General features: G+C 39.8%; 2 protein-coding genes across 2 annotated transcripts; one reads left to right on the top strand and one right to left on the bottom strand.

Annotated features, from left to right (window-relative positions):
- Nucleotides 1–334: 334 nt before the first annotated feature.
- On the bottom strand, nucleotides 335–8,121 carry LOC311049290 (translocon-associated protein subunit alpha-like). Its single transcript, XM_084062828.1, has 9 exons — nucleotides 7,994–8,121; nucleotides 6,541–6,665; nucleotides 5,592–5,685; nucleotides 5,103–5,230; nucleotides 4,160–4,294; nucleotides 3,902–3,978; nucleotides 2,876–2,954; nucleotides 2,276–2,378; nucleotides 335–1,731 (listed from the first exon to the last, which is right to left on the bottom strand). Exons 1-9 carry the CDS (start codon nucleotides 8,061–8,063, stop codon nucleotides 1,664–1,666), a joined length of 879 nt encoding a protein of 292 aa, XP_083918954.1. The 5' UTR covers nucleotides 8,064–8,121; the 3' UTR covers nucleotides 335–1,663.
- Nucleotides 8,122–15,958: 7,837 nt separating this feature from the next.
- On the top strand, nucleotides 15,959–20,529 carry LOC311049295 (uncharacterized protein). Its single transcript, XM_084062835.1, has 6 exons — nucleotides 15,959–16,066; nucleotides 16,876–16,998; nucleotides 17,092–17,128; nucleotides 17,240–17,301; nucleotides 17,424–17,476; nucleotides 19,680–20,529. Exons 1-6 carry the CDS (start codon nucleotides 16,036–16,038, stop codon nucleotides 19,947–19,949), a joined length of 576 nt encoding a protein of 191 aa, XP_083918961.1. The 5' UTR covers nucleotides 15,959–16,035; the 3' UTR covers nucleotides 19,950–20,529.
- Nucleotides 20,530–21,602: the final 1,073 nt, after the last annotated feature.

The following is a 21,602-nucleotide window of genomic DNA, read 5'->3' as shown; positions in this document are numbered from 1 at the left end:
TAATTAAGTCTAATTTAAAAATGTGTCACTATTGCTTGAGTTTTTTTCTAAAGCCCTTTTTTAAGCCCGGCCACTGTGTGCAGTCATATGTAACTGTTATATTCACAAAGGCTTTTCATGCCAGGCTGTAACAACGCTTCAAAACCCAAGACAGATTGTAAGGTCAAAATGTGCATGTCTAACATAGCTCCTAATGACCAGACAGCTGTCAAGATGCCACGGATCAGGGTCTCCAAGGCACAACTAATTGGACATGTCTCCCTTTCTGCAGCCTTTTATTCTTTTTGAAAAAAAAGAGAAAAAAAAAACATTTTTCTATCAAGATTATGGCATGTGATTTGACAGTATATGTGGCATTTAGCCATACTTTAATAATCTTGCACCATGTGTACAAAACAGTTTAAAAAGGCACCACCAATGGCCAGGGGAACTAAAGTATAGTTGGTCATTAGCATCCTGCAGAAACCCGGCATTCTCCATGTCTTTTTGTTGTTGTTGTGATGAGCTGCCGACATCATTCTCTTCATGTAGAAGGTGCTACATGATGACACTAGAAATGGGTCAAGCTGGAAAATACTTTGAATGTTGGAAATGTATGAGCAAGCATCAGTGCAAAGAAAATACTACCCCCTATCCCTCTAACGTTCCGAATGGTTTACTCTTTATGGGTACGCATTTTTTTCACAGGACACTGATGACATAAGCCTACATAGTTGTGCGCCATGTCGCGCACCGGAAAATAGCCGATCTACAAGTTCACAATGCTTGGCAATTGGCTATTTTGGGGTGTGAGATACTGGCACACAGCCGATTTTAAGTCAGGCAATTACTGATGACGAGGCACAAAGGTGTCTATACACAAAGACAAAAGAGAGGCGATCCACATCAGTTGAGAAGATGAGCTTTACCATGTTTTTTAAGTCAGAATTCCTTTCGGTCCATTTGTTGTCACACAGTAAGGCACATAGAACAGAACCAAATAAAAAAACAAGAAAGAAAAAACTCAATAAAAGCTATGATTCAACATTATTGCATTCACAGCACTCCTACGGGCAAAAAAGGAGTCGTGGCTGAACAACTGTTCCAGCTTTTCTTTGGAGGTCTAATATTTCCCATGTTTCGCCCCACGTTGGTTCACGGAGGCAATAAAGTAAAATACTCAAGTCTTCTGTGAAGTTTCACACTTGGCACAAGCACTTAAAAAATGCATGAAAAGTCTAATAATCCTGTCAAGTGTCCAGCTAGAATAGTGTCCGAAAGGCCAACGTTCTGACCATAACCATCAGTGTCCCCCAGGACCACAATGTAAACCCATGGGACCACAATGGAAACGAGCCCCTAGGGCTTTTTTTTGTGTTATCCTTTTAACAATCATTGTAAAAATCGTACCACTGTACTGTTTACAAAATGTTAAAGTACCCTATTCAATCAATCAATCAAAAAATGTCCTGAGACTCAATGGTTTTACAGACCAACAACTGCATGAGGCGTAGGAGGCCAGAGTATTGCCTCAAAGCGAATACTGGACATGAAGCCCGGAGCTGGAATGGGTTCCAGGCCTGTTGGTAATGGGGGTCCGATTACTTGCTGTAGTGGATGAAGATGTAAGACTTTAAAAGTCCTGACAGACAGACAGTATGATGATGGCTTTGTACAGACTAATTTATTGATCCGTTCCAGCCGCCCTGTTGGTGCTTCTTTTCCGTGGGGATGTTTTAGGCGATGCCTTGCCTGTAAAGACAGGAAGCACAATGCGTAATGTTACTTTTTAATGGAGAACAAATGAAAAAGTCACATCTCACAAAAAGAACACTCAAGCAACTTGAGCGGAACAAGGACTTTGAAGAGAACACAGAATCTTTAACCCATTCAATCCGGGAACGCATCTGTGTCATTTTAAGATTTCTTTGGCTATTCAAAAATAGCAGATCTACAAGCTCATAGCGCGGCACCGAGTGCCGCGCTATGAGCTTGTTCCAGGGACCCCCAGAAGAAACACAGTCGGAGTTAAAAATGTTCGCAAAAACATATATTCAAAGATTTGCACACATTTTCCATGATTTTTCAAAAAATAGCAGATCTACAAGCTCATAGTGCGGCACTCGGTGTGCTGTGCTATGAGCTTGTAGATCTGCTATTTTTGAATAGCCAATGAAATCTTAAAATGACACAGATGCGTTCCCGGTCTTAATGGGTTAAGCAGCGAGAAACAGCTGAGAAGGAGGTTAATTCTACTGCGTTTTGGTTGCAACTGCATGGGAAAAGACAAACGTACTCAGATTCATCACATTGAGGGTCTCCTGGGGGATCCAGCTGATATCCACATCGCTCATTCCACCACCGGTGCCCTTCTCAACCACCACTGTGAGTCTCTTTCTCTGAAAAGATTTGAAATGAAATGAAAGTCAGCAATAATCACAATTTTGAATCCACCCCCCAACTTTCAACTTGCACATCCCTATTTTGTGCATGTCATAACAGGCGAACATTTCACAAAAATAGGCGAAATGTGCAGAAATAGGCTAACATTCTGCAAAAAATAGCAGTTCTAAAAGCCCACAACGTGACCCACTGTGGGTTTTTATGTCGTCTATTTTTGCTATTTGACACACAGGGAAGTCTAAGAGTGCTAAAGTGGTTAGGATTATTATCTTGATTCAATGGCCTCTCAGTCTGGTCTTGATCCCCTCTACCACCCCACCCGTTTTTGCTGTAGAATGTATTAATCACAATTGAGGGGTGCAAAGCCTTTACCTCCACTGCCAAGACCCACTGTCCACTCGCAACTATATGCATAGTAACATTTTATGTCAGGACAAAATGTGTGGAGATATTTATGTCAAACAAGAGCAGATTAATCAAAGACAATACATACCGTCCTCGTTTCCACAACCTGGTATACGCCGAAGAGGAACAGGGTCACCAGTCCAGTCATGAAGATGTACAAGAACATTCTGTAGGGTGTAGGCATTACAACATGAATCATTTGACTATGGAAGGAAGGCAAGGGTGGCAGATGTCAGAAATGTTTCTATAAATCTATCTATGCTTCTATAAATGTGATGCCTATTACATGTCTGCTCCCTCACGTATAATACAGATTCCCAAAGTTTGTTAGCCTCTATTGTTCTTTTGATGCTCTAAATAATTGAATTAAATTCCAGAACAAGATTTTCAGAAATGTAAAAAAAATAAAAAATAGCAGATCTACAAGCTCACAAAGCGTCGTAATGCAATGTGTTGAACCCTACTCTTCCATGACCTTTCCTCTAATACCTCCTTCAGTGACTTATATATGGCCCCCATTCTGTCACTGATGATCATAATTTAAAATGTTCCATTTATCTTTCCAATTTAGCCCCACTAGTGAGAGTGAGTGAGGGCTCTAAGGTTGGCGATGTCAGTTGGTTTCAAACGATGGTACAGCACAAAAATGGTAAATGGTGCATTTATAGAGTGCCTTTATCCAAAGCACTCTCTGGGGGCCGCTATCAGGGCTTTTAGAGTTAGCCTTGCTTCCCTGAATAGCCAAACATGATGTAAGACTCGTGACCAGCTGAAACAAATCTACGTTCCGTTCCCTCAGGTCCAGTGATCCCGGGGGACCTCCAGGAGGTCCCCAAGACCAGGGTCCGAACCTGGGGCTGTCCCCTCGCTCTGGAATGCACTCCCCAAACATTATCAGAGATGCCCCCTCCATCACTACCTTGCACTAAACTGCCCTGAAAATCCACCTGTTCAGAGTTGCCTTTCCGAGTTGATTTCAACTCTTGTTTTTAGTGTTTTATTGCTTTTAATTCTAATCGTATTTGCTGATTAGTATTTTTTTTCCTAATAACGTTTTTTTTCCCCCCTCTCCCCCTGGCCCCCACACACACACACATGCAAAATAAAGTCTTACGTTTCTCCATCCAGTCCCTCTTCTAGTTCAACGATGGTGACAGTCTGGTTGTAAATGGCAGTCTGGAATGTGTTGCCCTGGGGAACATTCAACCCGGTTAGAAAAAGCCTTAAATCAACACATTCTCCACAGTTTGAGTCAGTACATGTAGACTTGACTAGAAAAAGAATCACATTATCAACCACTCCATCCAGTGTTTTTTTTGTTTTACCACAGAATTATTTTTTTATTATAGACAATCGTGGACACCGGTCTTACCTCGCTGTCGAGATAGTTGAGAAGGATGACGAGGCCAAAAGGACGACCAGCCATTTGCAGAGCTGGGATGAAGGAGTACTCGAAGGAGGCCTGTTTCTGGGGCGGCACCAGCGTGTTCAGGGGCAACGCTGTGAACTGCACAACACATAAAAGTCATTTAGACCTGGAAAGCCTGTACGCTGTTTTCAACCTTTCAATCCGGGAAAGCATCTGCGTCATTTTAGTTATTACTATATATCGTCACTGTTGGGCAGAAACCTTGTATCTCCAAGTTTCAAATGTGTATGTTGAGTGTCGCACAAAAGTAGTGAAAATAGCCGATCTACAAGCGCACAACGCCTCACGTTGCGAGGCGTTGTGTGCTTGTAGATCGGCTATCTTCATTATTTTAAATCGCTTAAGTAAATCGCTTTCAGAAAACTTAGGTTAGGATTTAGGCAGTATTTTTAGTCAGCCTCAGGTCTTAATGGGTTAAGACCTGAGTCATTCCACATGCTTGGTCTTACATGAAGAAAACATACAAACGAGTTGCTCAGCTACATAAAATGATGTTTATGAGACTGTATTGGTAATATTGCTGTACATCTTTCTAGATGACAGAAGACAACAGAAACAAATATTTTAAAATGCAGTTGTTCTGGACAATGTACTTATTTTAATCAAAGTGATTTATTTTATTCAGGTGAGAGTATAAAATATAAAAGTGTACAACCCTTGTTTCATTTGGGCTAGCTAAATGATAATAGCAAAAATAACAGCACATTCCTTCAGCAGTTTGTATGACGGTTACGGTTGTGCAGACTAAACAGAATAGATTATTTTTGGTCATGTTGTCTGCATAACAGCATGATCAATTATAATGTTACACAACACAACAATGTGCAATGAAACTCCATGGGAATGCGTAAATAGCTTTGGCAGGAGTGTTCTGAAGCCCACTTACATTCTGGATGTAGAACTGGAAGTCTTGCGGGTAACGGAAGGAGGCCTCCAGGGACTGCACAGCGAAATCCTGGCTTCCCTTATTGGTGAAACCCACCAGGAACTTCACAATCTCATTGGCAGGAAACTCTGAAATAAATGTGAAGACATAACTCATTATTTCTGAATATAGTATCAGCTCAATACTGGACACAGTCAGAAAGGCTCGTCATATGTCATTATTTGAAAACAACAACATAATATGTTGTCTGTTCATATTATGAGCAAAAGAGCAGTTTTACTGTGTATGCACAGCCCCACAATCACAATCTGATCTACCATACAGATACTGTAGTTAAAAAACAGAATAACGCTTTATTCATTAAAATAAGTCCTGGGTTTCAGCTCTGAGATCAAGTACTTGTTATAACTATATTAATAAACATGGTATAAGGGCACCACCACCAGTGGTGGCGGCCAGCCAGTGACTATAAAAGAGGAGGTAACCAACCTTCACCGGTTACAAAGAGGATAGTCGTGTCGGCTTCAGGGTGAGAGGTCACATCCACAGCTAGGGCATCCTCGTCTACATCAGCATCCGTGTCCTGAGCAGCATGATGAACACATCATTACATTGTAAACACCAGAATCCGCATGGTCACAAAATCTGAAGATGGAACAACTCTCTGATCCTGCTGCTAAATGCAAGAACGCTCGCCCCAAAACACGCTCGCCCCGGGTGAGCTAATCCAGGTATTCCTAAAGGTAACCTCAGTAAAACTATGCCTAAACCTAACCTTATTCCTAAACGTAACCTCAGTAAAACTATGCCTAAACCTAGCCTTATTCCTAAACGTAACCTCAGTAAAACTATGCCTAAACCTAACCTTTATTCCTAAACGTAACCTCAGTAAAACTATGCCTAAACCTAACCTTTATTCCTAAAACGTAAACTCAGTAAAACTATGCCTAAACCTAGCCTTATTCCTAAACGTAACCTCAGTAAAACTATGCCTAAACCTAACCTTTATTCCTAAACGTAACCTCAGTAAAACTATGTCTAAACCTAATCTTATTCCTAAACATAACCTCAGTAAAATGCCTAAACCTAATCTTATTCCTAAACATAACCTCAGTAAAACTATGCCTAAACCTAACCTTATTCCTAAATGTACAGTAACCTCAGTAAAACTATGCCTAAACCTAACCTTATTCCTAAACGTACAGTAACCTCAGTAAAACTATGCCTAAACCTAACCTTATTCCTAAACGTAACCTCAGTAAAACTATGCCTAAACCTAACCTTATTCCTAAATGTAACCTCAGTAAAACTATGCCTAAACCTAACCTTATTCCTAAATGTAACCTCAGTAAAACTATGCATAAACCTAACCTTATTCCTAAACGTAACCTCAGTAAAACTATGCCCTGCTGCACACTGCTCTTTGTAAGTCACTCACCGAGCCTGGCACCGGGTCTTCGTCAACAAGGACCTCCTCTTCATCGTCCTCTTCCTCCTCATCAATGGCAGCATCTGGAGCAGTGTCCTCCGCTTCTTCAGACTCTGAATCTGCAGAAACGTGGCCTGGGGGATCAACAAAAACAGATTGATCAGTTGAAACCTTTCTCAACAAAAAAAGAAAGAAAAAAGGATTGCTTATGGAGAGAGAAACTTCAAGCACAAATTCTGCAGGACATTAAAACTGTCCCAGACCACAAGATGTGACATTCATTTCTGTGACACAATTCTTGTAGTCCATGTGAAGTGTTAAACTAGACGATTCAATACTTTATTAGAAACAAAATTGCATTCGTTTTTAACTGGTGTTTCAGCCTTGACTTGCAGTTTAAATGAGTATAGAACTTTTATAATGACCAGGACCTGCAACTAGCCTTATACAGTAACTACAGTAGAATGGCTTATTTGTGATAGTAATGACCATAATCATAAAATGAGGTTTCATTCGTTTTAGCTGAAGTTACACGTTATATTACAACCTGGCCACAGTGGCCAGATGTTTGGGGTGTTTGGAAGTGTTACACTGACTGAGGGAAAGTGTGCCTTTGTTTTTGAAGAAATAGCCTTAATACTTCATCTTCTTTTCAATGAGTCACACTGGAAAGTGGAAAAACATAACTTTTTTAACAAAATAGTTATAGTTAGATGTATTTAGTCAAAGAACCAAGGAAAGAATTGATCATTATTATCATTTTAGTTTTTCTTCAGTCTAGGCCAGATCCAGGTTTTTAAATGCAACATTCTTTACCTAAATGTTCAACAGGTTGAGAGAGTGAATGAATGGCCTATTCAATTCAATGAATCTATGAAATCTATGAAAACGTTTAATCTACAACATCTGAAAAACTGAAAAAGACCCCTGGCCTAATCTTTGGGCTTCTAACGTGAGGCTCTGTTATGGTGACGTGTCCCAGCCGAGGAGTCCCGTTAACTCGCATCCTATGTTGGCTCAATGAAGCCCCACGGAAACAGCTGGACCTCTGTATTACTACTGCTAATTACTAATTACTTACTGCTAATGTAATTTCATTACATTTGTATTGTGGAATTAGTGACATCAAATGGGTCAACTTTTCTTTTCTCCCCCCCTCCCTTTTTTTCTTTTACCATTTTGCACGACACGTTCAAAGACGACAACAACATAACATTCATTGTTTTCAAACGTTCTTCTGCTGTAAATGTAATATAAACTCACATCCACGGAGAATCGATCACACTAAATGAACGCACGCAGGTCGTTGATAGAATAAACAACAGTGTTGGGATAGTTTTAATGCCACGTCAATGTTATGTGGGCTGATAACGTTTAGGTCATTCCAGGCTAAAACAAAGTTGAAAGGAAACTTTATGTTACTGCCTAAAAAGGTTGTACACAGTATAGACAAAGTACTTACCGATGGATATTAATCCACATGGAAAGGCCAGGAGGAAAACCAGGAGTAATTTAGACCCAAAAGTGAACATTTTTGCAGAGTCTTCAAGACTGACGTTTGTAACACATCAGCAGTCGGGAGAGAAAAGGTAGTTTCAGCGAGAGAGGGGCGGGATCAGAAAAATATAGTCACGCCTAGTAGGTGCAGTTGGCTAGGCACTAGCCCTGATACATGACTATCAGTCATGGATGAACTTCAACATAGTGTTTGCACTTTTTGTCTTTTTAGCCCGTACATCTACATAAAGGTTTATATTTCAAATATAAAGTACTTAACCCATGGCAACAAATGTAAAAAGTAAGTTCGGGCTCTCAAAAATACCCGTATGTTCTGTATTGCTCAATAAAATGCATTTTAATCCAATCGGCGGCCATTTTCTCATAGAGTTATAATGTATCAGAGTGCAATACACCTCCTAACCAATAGGGTCATGTGGAGAAAATTTGGAGAAAATGGCCACCAATCGGATTAAAATACTTTTTATTGAACAATACGGAATATACGGGTACTTATAAACACCCGTACATAATTGTAACATCTGTGGTCATAAGGTAAGCACTTTATATTTGAAATTTGAACGTTTATGTAGATATACGGGCCAAAAGGGGATATAAGTGTAAATACTATGTTGAAGTTAATCCATTACGGTCTTGTGATCCATGGCTAGCTATGCACTAGATAGACTGGGATCCATTTTCTTAGCAAGTTAAAGATCCGGCCTTGAACGGATACGGAAACGATACGTGTAAGTGGATGAATGTGTGAGTGTAGATTACCGTATAAAGTAGGCGGCCTTTAGACCGGATTAGTGCACTGAGCAGTACATAGAAACCGGGCTTTCCACAGGTACTGGCGATGCGAGGTTTAGGCACTAGATGGCCACCGTAGAAATGACGGAAGTCCTACTGACGTCAAAGCCACGCCCCCTGGGTCACAAAGAAATGTTCCCATTTAAAAAAGGGAGAAAAAATCAAAGCCCTTCACTTTTTAACTTTGAATTATTATTATTGGACTTTGGGAGTATAGGCCTAAATTCTAAGTAAGTTTCGTACAACACATCATTAGTTTTCAGGAAAGGGGAGAGGAATAGAGATGTATTTAGAGTATAATTGCACAATATACACAACAATATCATATTTGCGTTCTATGCTATACATATTATTCATCTATTTATTGCTGTTGTTGTTGTTGTTGTTGTTGTTGTTGTTGTTGTTGTTGTTATTGTTATTATACTGTTATTATTGCACTACTTATGCTACTATATTATTATACTATTCAGTACTCACTATTTTGTTTACTATTTTATATTATTTGCTATATTATACTACTATTTATACTACATACTATTATTAATATATTATTATTATTATTATTATTATTATTACTACTACTAGTACTAGTAGTAGTAGTAGTAGTAGTATAATAGTACAATAATAATAATATTATAATTTAATTATTAATATTAGATGCTCATACTAATTGTACCCTAAGGCCTGAGACTCACTGTCAGTGGCAGTGTCACTGGGGTTCCCTGCTGGTTCCAAGGCAGACTATAAGCGATTAAAGAGAATACATCGCATCACGATTACTGACCTCGACTGCTCCTCGTACACGGCAAAGAAAGGAAGGTAATCACTATTGGCAGTAGAGATGGAGTGCAGGAAGGTCGGCTTCAAGTTCAATGCCAAGAAAAGAAAAGTAATAGTATTTAACAGAGAAGACAAAATCATTGCTTTACTGCCAACAGCCAGGATGGTGGATCAAGATATATCGAGGATTTCAAATATTTTGGGGCCTGGGCTGCCTCAACAGAACAGGATCTGAAGGTCCGGAGGGAGCTTAACTGGAATGCCTTGTATGGGATGAGGAGATGTGGAAATGTGAGATCATGGGAGATGACCTCAAGATAAGTGGCTGCTGCTACGGTCAGTACTTCTGGACGAGGTTGAGACATGGACGCTCACATCACAGCAGGAAAAGGCCCTGGATGGATGGCGTCTACACCAGGATGCTACGAATGGCACTTGATGTCACATGGGTGAACCACATCAGAGACGTGAACCACCACAGAGGCCTCTCATCAGTGTCAGGCACCCGGAACCGGTGGTGAGCGTACTCACACGGTGGGAGCCAACCCAAGGCACAGCTAGGAGGGGAAAGAGGCGCACCACCTACGTGTGAACAGGGCCGAAATTGTATCACATTTGACTTGCAATTTGTTTGTACTATTGCACTCTTCTCCTTTAATAAATAATCCAGAATAAAACTCACAACAATAAAATATAAATGCACAATAAAGTGCTGGGTGCGTAATTACTGTGAGTCCTATCTGAACTAATTGTTTGTCGACTACGCCACTTTTGTTATAGAGGGAAGTCCCCTTTGAATACACTTTAACTTCTTCTTCAGGCTTTCACAGGTTCGAGGTTAACTGGTAAGTTTCAATACTTTTGGTTTTGAGAATACAACACTGGCATGAGAATATCCCTTTAAGAAACTGGACACGAATACAGTGTATCAAAAAAAGGTAAGTCATATTTATTGGGTCCCTAATACATTGGCTTCTGTGCCTTAAAAACAATCAAATAAACACTATACTAATAAAACCTATATAAACATACAAAACACAATTAATCTACACAACAACTATAAAATAAATTATAAAGTTGTGCAAATTACGCGGGGCTTAATCACAAGGGTTCCTTAGCATGGGGGGTTTCTGTGCAACAAATACTTTTCAAGTAAAGTGCTGTGCCAATAAAGTGCTTCAAGATACTCAACACGGTTTGTTCAGGGGTAATGCTGCATGTCCATATATGGGGGTAAGATGGGAAAGGGTTTGAGGCCAGTCGTCTTCGTCTTCTCTCTTCTTTCTCTCCGCCTGCAATTATAGAGATCTAGACCAGTTCACTGTGCATTTACACGATACATTTGCGTTGTCTCAGGCAGTGGTTATACAGGGATTCAACGTTGCTTGTTCGAATACTCACTCGCCAGCCAGGTTTTTACACCTGGCGCTGAGTTGGTTGCGTATGCAACGTTATCGCCACTTTCCAGTCTCAGCGCTCCTTATATGGTCTGGTCTCACTCGTCTCTCATATGGTCTGGTCTCACTCGCCTCTTCCTCCCCTTCGGTTCGATCGCTTTCTCCTCTTGGTTTCTCCTTTGAATGTAGGCACACCTCGGCTTCCAAACTCCTAGGTGGCTGGTATGTCTACTTCATCTATGCACTCCTCTACTCCGTGTCTCGGCACAACCTTCCCCTCTGCTGTCCTTCTCCTCACTGACGCCTCTGTCACTTGGGTGCTCTGTTCTCTCTTTCAAACGGTCCCGCCTCCGCTTTTGTACCTGCCAAACCACACCTCCCTCTTCTTTCATTTGTCCGTGGTGACAGTCTGTCTGGGGACATTGGCCATGACCGTGGCCTTGGGCGTGACCGCGTGACTGCCGCTCTGCCACTCAATGTCTCTCAATACATGTGACCAGGGGATCATGGGGAAAACAATTATAAACAATACAGTGCGTAATAATAATTGGTACAAAAATAATAAGATGGTGGGGTTAAATGAGGCAATTATACACATTAAGCACCAATAAAAACAAATTACAAAAGTTTTAAGAACCCCTCATTTCACCCTTGTCACATACGTACGTGGACACACTGCAGGGCAATGATCCAGAAATCCCTTAGTTGGTGTTGGCTACTCCACATACTGTATACTCACAACGCATTACATTGCATTATTGATAATAATATGCTATACTGCTACTATACTACAACTACATCTAACTTTATACTATATTATACATATTATCTATACTAGACACACACACACACACACACACACACACACACACACACACACACACACACACACACACACACACACACACACACACACACACACACACACACACACACACACACACACACACACACACACACACACACACACACACACATGTCATGTCAATAATTTGTTATATTGCTGTAGTACCTTCCTTTTGCCTCTGGGGGTCAATAAAGGCATATCCTATTTTATTGTCACTGCTATCACATTTAAATCAGACTGACTGCCAGTGTCTCACTCTTTGATTTGAATTTGTCAATTAATTTCCAATGATGGCCAATTATTCAGTTAAAGATGCACTATTTTCTAAATGTTATTTACTATGTCTATACCTAAACCTCAGGTTTTGGTATAGACATAGGTTTAGGTATAGTCAAGTTAATAAATCAAGCCCATGCCTAAACGTAGCTAAATTGTATGTCATGCCTAAACACAACATGCCTTTGTAGGGCGGCCATCTAGTTACAATTGTTACAGGAGACAGGTAAAGTCTGATTCTTGTAGTAGATCTTGTCTCCACCTGCAGAAACCATGGTAGAAGCCCACTCAGCCTCTGTTCTTCACAAGTTCAGTTCCTATCAGGAAGGATACGAAGTCGCTTTACCTTTTGGCCTTTAACTCTTGAACCGTAGGTCGTACAATAAAAACATTTGGATCATGACACAACTCCCCATATAGGCCCGCCAATTTGTGCCAGACTGGATTTTTTGCCATTTAGCCTTTTCTACAAAACACATATTTTGCTACTACTACAGACTTTGTCTTTTACCTCACACAAATCGGTACATGTTATCTCTGGGGTCATGTGATCAAGATGAATCATTCAGATTTTATATTCCATTCCGATTGGCTATGATTGATCACATTTTGTGGGCCCAGGGTAACAAACCTGGGCCTGGCGGAGATCTGCGCTCCATGGAAAGTGCACTATTCTAGTTCAAATTCATTGTGGTCCTCTCTGCCATCCTCATTATGGATGGTCATGGGAGACAGAGGAAGAAGAAACATTTGGGTAGAAGAAGTTGTGGCTCATTCGGACCACTCTCAGACTCTCATGAGGAACCAGGATTTCCCCCCAGGTCTCTCTTCCCGATATGTGTGACTTGCAGCATAGGAATGGAGCACCTGTTAGTACCGTGATATAGGACACTAATGACTTTCCAACAACTACAGCCACATAAAATGTGTAACAGAAACATAAAAGTCACACAGTCTTTTGATTGCTCATCATGAATATCAAACAAGTGAAAACATCTGTTACACAGAAAACTGATACCTATACAGAGCTATATTGTAAGGTGGAATTCATTGCCAGGTTATATTATTCAAGCCAATACAAAAGAAGGATTCCAAATTATGGTAAAACAGTATCTTCCAATATTTCATGAACTTGACTGATTTGTGTTTAACCATAATTATATAATTTCATTGACTTTTTATTTTGATTTGAGTTAATTTGATATTGGTAGGTTGACGGAGGAAAAAAGAAAGACATGATTTGTTGTAAAACTGTAAGATGTATGGGTAACCCTTTTCTCATTGTATCATAAATGTACAATGTTGTAAAATTGAAAATGTCTGAAAAGTATTTCTTAACTTTTGTAGGTTTTGTAGTTTCTTATTGTCAGAAAATGTATACCTATTTTATTTCCACCTTCTGCTATACTCTCTCAGCCCAGGTGATATCACAAGCATCTCGCAGAAGTGGGACAGAGATCATTGGCAGTAGGCCATTAGATTCTGCCTTTACATAGAGTGAGAAAGTAATTAATGCCAAACTTATGATCACTTCCTCTGCCACAAAGGGTAATAGTTTACAGAAGTGTGGTTTCCTCTGCTTTCATACGCACGCACGCACGCACGCACGCACGCACGCACACACGCACACACTACCAGTTAAATCCAGAACATGATTTAGAACCCAGAAAAGCTTTGAGTGTGGTTCCCTCAATCCTATTTTTAGTAAAATAGACTTTTTCTTCTTTGGACAGTTTTTATGTAATGTTGATATGAGAGTCTCGTACAGACAGGCTGAGAGTAGAGGAGGAATGACATGCGACACAGGTCTCTGTCTGGAATCGAACCTGACATGGTTGCAGCTACAGTAGCCTACATTGTGGTTGATGATGGAATCCAATCTGAGATGTTGCAGCTATGTGGTTGATGCACTAGTATCCGGTGTTCTACTAGTACACCCCTGTTTGATATATATTTGATGTGTATTCTGCATATAAAATTTGATCAGTAGCGTGCATGTTGTTGTTGTTGTTGTTGTTGTTGTTGTTGTTGTTGTAGTTGTAGTATGTTACTGTGTTTATCTTTGTACTAACTGCTAAAAAATATATATATATATATTATATAGACCCCACTCCTTGGGGTGTTTTATTTGCACATACGTGAAATTTGTCCTCTACATCTACCCATCCTATGACTAGGAGCAGTGAGTGAGCAGTCATTGTGCAGCGTTCAGGGAGCATTTTAGGAGTTAAGAGTCTTGCACAGGGACACATCGATTTTTTTCTGGCCTGGCCTGGAATCGAACTTGCGACAACCAGGGTCTCTGGTTGCCCAGGCAGGCTTACTAATCACTCAGCCTCTAGTCGGATTTAAAAGGTTTGAAGGTTTGTGAAGCGGAGCAAAAAGTATTTTCAAAAGTCTGATTGATCAAAAACACATCTAATAGTCAAGGTCACTCTGCTTGTGCTCATAGGCTGTAATTAATATATATAGAGTCAAAATAATCAAGTCAAAATAAAAGTCAGTTTACTGTCAGTTCGTACAAGGAATCATTCATCAATGCAAGACTATCGCTGGGTAATAATACACTCACCTGTGTTCAACATTGCAGTGCATACAGTACACATCTTATATCATTCATCATTCTACAGTAAGTTTCACAAAGACATTGAGGCCGTGTGGTAAAATGAGATTATAGGTTGATGTACAGTAAATAAGACGCCGGCATCATGTACTATTAGTAGATAAGAGTGCAAATGAACAAGTGTGCAGATGTGTGGATTAAAACATAATAATTAAAAAATAGTATATTTTAATAATAAACATGTCTTGGTATCCTTCAAACAAAATTTGACAAATCCTAAATCACTTCTTCTGAATTTGTTCTTATTCATCCTTGCATAGATCATAGTGGATTGATTGATCTAATATGGATTTACTCCATATGCTACAGTATTCAATTAATCACAGGCTCTTTGCTAATTTAATTTTCTGTTTCTACAGAGTAAATATATCCCCAAAACACATTTTTGGCTATTTCTAATTTAGCTGAATCTTAATCTAACCCTGTTTTAGAGAGGTATAAATCAACACAGAACACACAACACACACACACACACACACACACACACACACACACACACACACACACACACACACACACACACACACACACACACACACACACACACACACACACACACACACACACACACACACACACACACACACACACATTTATAGTTATTATTAGGCTATTTTAAATTTTACATTTATTTTGATACGAAAGGAATGGAATTAAGGGCAGATATGCCTAGTCTTTATTTTGTTTTATTTTATTCTTTCCTGGGAAATGGGGAGGAGGATCCATAGCATATGATGACAAAAAAGGAACATATTGTTTGAAGGAAAACATATTGACTTTTATTGAAATTTAATGTCAATGTTTTGTAATGTCTTAATGTCATATTTGTTATGTTATTTGTGGACCCCAGGAAGATTAGCTGTTGTTATGCATCATATCCTAATGAACTCAATAAACAAAACAAAACAAAACTGACTTTCTTTTTGAATATTTGAATTGTTAGTCCTCATCTAAGGCCCTGCATTAACCGTCTATTAACTGTCTCCACATTTCCTCTATGCATTTGAAAGAGGTTTACATGATTATTACCTGCATGTCTTGATGCTATTCTGCAGTTTAAAAGGAGTTGCATTCCTGTCAGGGTTTGTGGTTTTGTGCAAAAAGCAAACTTCCTGTATGTTATGACTCCCCCGTGAAAAGCATTTCTCTGGTAAAATGGCACCGTGCCTTAGGAGCGTGCATCATTACAAAAGACCACACCCTCTCTTTTAAGGGTATGAGGAGGACAGAGGTTAATCAATAGAGCTCTGTTTTGTTTCAAACTCATCACCATGGTGGCAAGCTGCTGTAATGGAACGACGGGTAAGTTCTTTCATTAACTGAAGCCGATTCTACAAATGCTTTCTAAATCCTGAAAAAACGTATCTTGCTATGCTATGTCAGTGGTGCTCAAACCTTTTCATGTCAAGGACCCCCAATTATATGTATATATATTTGGCCGCCGACCCCATCTCAAAATATTTTGTTCCAGGGACCTCCAGAAGCAAAGATTTGAGTTCAAAAATGTTCGCAAAGATTTCCTCAAATTTCTTCATCCTCAAGATTTTTCAAAAATAGTAGATCTACAAGCTCGTAGCGTGGCACGAAGTGATGCGCTATGAGCTTGTATATCTGCTATTTTTGAATAGTATTTTTGAAGTATAAAATAATGCTTTTTTAGCTAAAATCTCAAATGACACAGATGCTATCCCGGTTTGAATGGGTTAAAAACACTTACAATGTCATTCTAGATCACTGGTTCTTAAAGTGGGGCCCTTCTCTTATGTGGGTCCCTGGCACAAATGTTTTTCTTAGGACTTGTCCACAGCCAAATGCATATCAATGTTGGGGTCGCTTGAGAATCACCAATCTGGGAACCCATTGGCAAAACAAAATGCTTTTTTTCTCCTTCTGAATCTGTTCTTGAGAGATTAGAGAACCACCGATCTAGATATGAGGCACTATACGTGTTATAAAGATTCTCTCAATTTCAGCCACTAAATATCTTTGTTCCTTCATCCAAAGTGTTGTACTAGTCAGGGTAAAATGGATGGTGAAGTATTACTAGTTAATTGTTGTTTGTTTGTTTTGTGTGGTTGTTGCTGTTGTTTTATTTTCTCGTCTCTGGGTAGTGATCAAACTGGGTTGTTTCTGTGGATCACTGGAGCTGTGGATGTTACTAATGGTTGTCAGTGTCATCCTGGTCGTCTCACTCGGCTGGAATATTATTTGTTGTATAACAAAACAATGCTCAGGTGAAGCTTTTCAAAACCACTCATACAAACAGATAGACTATATGTATTTGATGGTGACTGACTATACCATTACTTTCTTTCTTTTTTAAACAGAAAAAGGTCAGATGTTTCCTCCAAGTTGCAACAGAAGGTACTGTATAGGCATATGGCCATTGATCAAATAAAATGCAAATAATTTAGTCATTTCTTGCCTGCTACATAATTTGCCACTTAAAACACGTATCTCCTCTACCAATTTAAGTCAGGGGCAAATAGACATGGAAGACAACCCTATTTATGGAAACATAAACTTCATACAAACAAGTAAGTACATTTCACATGATGGAGACAGCAAGAATGTGTGATTTTCCTATTATTCCAAAAGGCCTGTGTGTCTGCATTGTATGATTTGCTCTCTACCGGGTCTCTACTTTATTTACTTACAGGAGCTGACCCTCCATCTTCTTCACTTTTGAGAGATGACCAAAGACACAAACAGGTACAATATTTGAGACACTTTGTATCAATTCTCATGAATACAAGAACGCTCGCCCCAAATCATGCTCGTCCCGGGTCAAATCTGACGACCTCGGAACGGTCGTCAGATTTGCCACCATGGTATTCCGTAACCTCAGTAAAACTGTGCCTAAACCTAACCTTATTCCTAATCTTAACCTCAGTAAAACTATGCCTAAACTTAACCTTATTCCTAAACGTAACCTCAGTAAAACTATGCGTAAACTTAACCTTATTCCTAAACGTAACCTCAGTAAAACTATGCCTAAACCTAACCTTATTCCTAATCTTAACCTCAGTAAAAATATGCCTAACCCTAACCTTATTCCTAACCTTAACCTAAGTGAAAATAAAATACAAGAAAGAATACAAGAACCACTGGGGGCGACCGGTCCACGAAAAAAATGGGGGTCGAGTGTGTTTGGGGCGAGCCTTCCGGTTACCATTCTTATCAACCACTTAAAGGAACACTTATCCTTCTCTTCATATAATTGGTCTTCACTAGGTCTTTTACGCATAGGGACAAATAAACAAACAGAAAATGTGTCAGTGAACACTGCATCAAACTATTCATATAGTTGATGCCTCATTCACACAGATTGACACGTGCGTGCTGTAATATCGACCTTGCTTCGGGAAAAGAATTATGTCACGAAATATTTGCATTCTGTGTGCAGCTATAGTCATGACACAATAGTTCAAATAACGCTCCTGTTGAGCAAGATCTTAATGTTCATTATAAGATAGTGCCGTTTTTGCCAACTCACTCTGTAAGTCTCAGAGGTGGGTGGTGGTGGACAGTTCAGAAACTTGCAATGACATTATCATCGGTGCCATTGGAAACTACAGTCGCTCTCTTCCTGGAAAGTTAGCATGCTGAAATAGAAGACGTACGTGCCAATCATAAAATGTTTAAGTTTTAAATCTTGTTTGAAAGTGTCCACGGTCCACCTATGAATCTGAGACATAGACTGTTGAAAGAAATGGTTCTATTAGTGAGAGTGAGTATTAGCGAGGTGGAGCTCAGTGCTCTATACCAGGCAGCGACTTTTGTGCTTTCGCCCTACATTAAATTACTAATTTACTGGGTTGAAAATAGCAGATTGACAAGCTCACGATGCGATGCATTGTTGTGAGTTTGTCCATCTGCTATTTTCTGTGAACGTTTTCACATAATAGGATGCTGGGGTTTAAGTGGTTAAATGTTCCTTTAAGCTCTATAATAGCTAATTTCCAACCACTAACTTCCTCAAAACCCCCAAGACCAACCTACGTACCATGGGCGACCGGGCCTTCTGCTCGGCCGCCCCCGAACTGTGGAACGTACGCCCTCCCTGCCCACCTGAGAGCACCACAGTGGGTTGCCTCTTTAACTTCTTTAAACAAAGAATTGTTTTAGCTACTCTGGTCTTACCTCTAGGCTTTATTCCCTCATGTTTGAAATGTTTTGTTCAGTATCTTCGATGCTTTTAGTGGTTTGATGTGTTGTTTATGGTGGTATTTATGTGTTGCAATACGAATAGCAAAAATATCCGATCTACAAGCTCACAACTTTTTACTATTTTTTTTACTATTACATTTTTTTTTTTTTGATAGTCTTTAGTCTTTTTTGAAAATGTTCGCCAACAATGACATTTGCATGTACAATGACAAGAGTTATGTCAGTACCATTAATTGGTTATGATTGCTATGCTATATCTTTATGGACATATGCCATATATGGTTCTCAAATGCTTTCATGTCAAGGACCCCTAAATGAATATGTTTTTGGCCGCGGACCCCCATCTGAAAATATTTTGTGCCAGGGCCCCATTCAAGATTTGTGTTAGCAGATCTACAAGCTCACACCGTGAGGCATCGCAACACGGTGTGAGCTTTTAGATCGGCTGTTTTTAAACAGTTGATGTATAAAATAGGGTTAAAGTAGCTACACTGATTTTGATATCAGTAGCCTAGCTATTAACCAATTTTGCTGGACACCCCAGCTGGGACCCCCGCAAGGACCCCTGGCATTAGGACCCCTGGCAAGGACCTAATGGGTCTAAAAACTGCCTTTTTACATCTTTTTCGGCTCATTCATATGACTGAACACTCAGGATGGACTGAGGAACAGTGCATGTGTAAAAAAAAAAAGAAGAAAAAAAGAAGAAAATATGTCAATTTTATGGTTATTCTTTTTTCCCTAGCCACGTACGAATGGTCAGGACTGCTATGCCAACCTGACCCTGAAGCCTCCCAAATCGATGACTGCAGGCCGTTCCTCCCCAAAGATCCAGTACTCTGATGTAGTCACACTGCAGCTACAGGAGCCACTGAACACACAGGATGAGACCTCAGGGAACATTGATGACACAGTCTCCACAGTCTCTGATCTGTATGCTTCAGTGCAGACTGAGCGCAGTAAAGTGCTGCACAATGCGGACGGTGCTGGGAATGGCTATGCCAACCATATCTGAGCAGTGGTGGACAGTAACTAAGTACATTTACTCAATTACTGTACTTAAGTACAATTGTGAGGTATTTTTTTTTTACTTTACTGGAGTACTTCCAATTTTAAAAAAATGTACTTGGACTTCACTTAATCTCAAAGAAAAATATATGTTTTAATGATTTGGAAACTTTAGTTACAAGTTACTTTGTAGATTTTGATTATTATTGTAAAACATACATTAGCCACTTCCTATATATATTTCTGCCAATGTAGAAAGAGTTTTATACATCTGAAGATTTGTGAAATGCATGGGGCATTCTGCATAATGAGTACTTTCTACTTTTGGTACTTTATGTACATTTTTATACCAATGCTTTTGTACTTTTACTCAAGTAAATGTTTAATTCCGGACTTTTACTTGTAACAGAGTATTTCTAAATTGCAGTATTGACTTTTACTTTTTACACCACTGTATCTGAGAGATGCTTCTGCTATGCTGTTTACCTTTCTGCAGCTTGACTTGTTACCACAGGGAGGCACTGTTTGTCAACGTGTGGAAAGTGGCTGCCTTTAAAGCAGCAATTCAATAAATCTCCACACATTGGGCTCTGCTCTTCTTCCACAGTCATTTTTCAAACCCACGAAATGAAATATGGTACCTTATCATTTCATGAAAACTATCTCACTGATTTATGGCCGTGCCTTTTCTTTTTCTTTCTTTCTTTTTTGGGTTTTTTTGTGAAGGAAGTTTGCCTTTTAGGTAGGGTCTACAGGCTATTGCAAACAAAGGAACAATTTTGAGGTACTTTTACTTCTACTCCACCACTATCATCTCAGAGTCAAATATTGTACTTTTTATTCCACCGCAATTATTAGAAAACTACTAGTTAATTTGTAGATTTGGATTATTATTACAAAACATACATTAACTACTTCAGCCCTATTTAAACTTTGGCTATTTGAAAACACACACGCACGCACGCACGCACGCACGCACACACACTGGGGGCCATGACAATGTGTCAATTGTGACGTCACGAACTCTATTGACGTCACCATCAGCAAGGAAATCCCAGCCGAGACTCCAGAGTGTGTTCCCGCTGCCAGTAGGGTTCTCCCTCCCCAACGACGTGCTGGACACAGCTGCAGTGGACCGTGTCCGTGACTTCTATGGACGTCACCAGCAAAGAGATCCCAGCCGAAACTCCAGTCACAGTGAGTGACTCTGCTGCCACCAATGCCACCGTTGCCAATAATATGAAGGGCAATCCCCTCTGGTCCAAAGTTTGGACCTGTCCTTGCATCCTCCCTTAGTTAAATAGAGAGTTTGGGCTCCAAACTCTCTATTTATAAGGGAGGATGCAAGGACATGTCTCCAGAGATTGTTATTATTGGGGATTCTATTATAGAGGGTATGCGTGTGACATCATCATTAAACCCGGAAGTTATGCAGGAATGCCGAGTGTCAAAAAAATACTTTCTGGCCTTGACAGCCCATGCATCCAAACAGAAAAGTCATATCTGATTGTAAACAACATTAAACAATGTTAAACTCACTTTGCATGTTGCTTTGCCACTCGCTTTGCCACTCGATGTGCCATTCACTTTAAGCATGCGCATACCCTCTATTAGAGCAGTTGTGATCCCATGGTGCCATCAGCTATTGTCTCCCTGGTGG

Source organism: Gymnoscopelus microlampas (genome assembly GCF_963454915.1).
Source record: "Gymnoscopelus microlampas genome assembly, chromosome: 7".
In the NCBI taxonomy this organism is placed as follows: Eukaryota; Metazoa; Chordata; class Actinopteri; order Myctophiformes; family Myctophidae; genus Gymnoscopelus; species Gymnoscopelus microlampas.
The sequence above is the reverse complement of the archived record's forward strand: the minus strand, read 5'-3'. Positions and strand labels throughout refer to the sequence as shown.

Coding starts and splice junctions, on each gene's coding strand:
- LOC311049290 (XM_084062828.1), bottom strand. CDS start 8,063: ATGTTCACTTTTGGGTCTAAATTACTCCTGGTTTTCCTCCTGGCCTTT. Junction 6,666..7,993: donor ATGTGGATTAATATCCATCG/GTAAGTACTTTG, acceptor TTGATCCCCCAG/GCCACGTTTCTGCAGATTCA. Junction 2,955..3,901: donor GAGGGACTGGATGGAGAAAC/GTAAGACTTTAT, acceptor TACACCCTACAG/AATGTTCTTGTACATCTTCA.
- LOC311049295 (XM_084062835.1), top strand. CDS start 16,036: ATGGTGGCAAGCTGCTGTAATGGAACGACGG. Junction 17,129..17,239: donor CCTCCAAGTTGCAACAGAAG/GTACTGTATAGG, acceptor TACCAATTTAAG/TCAGGGGCAAATAGACATGG. Junction 17,302..17,423: donor CATAAACTTCATACAAACAA/GTAAGTACATTT, acceptor ATTTACTTACAG/GAGCTGACCCTCCATCTTCT.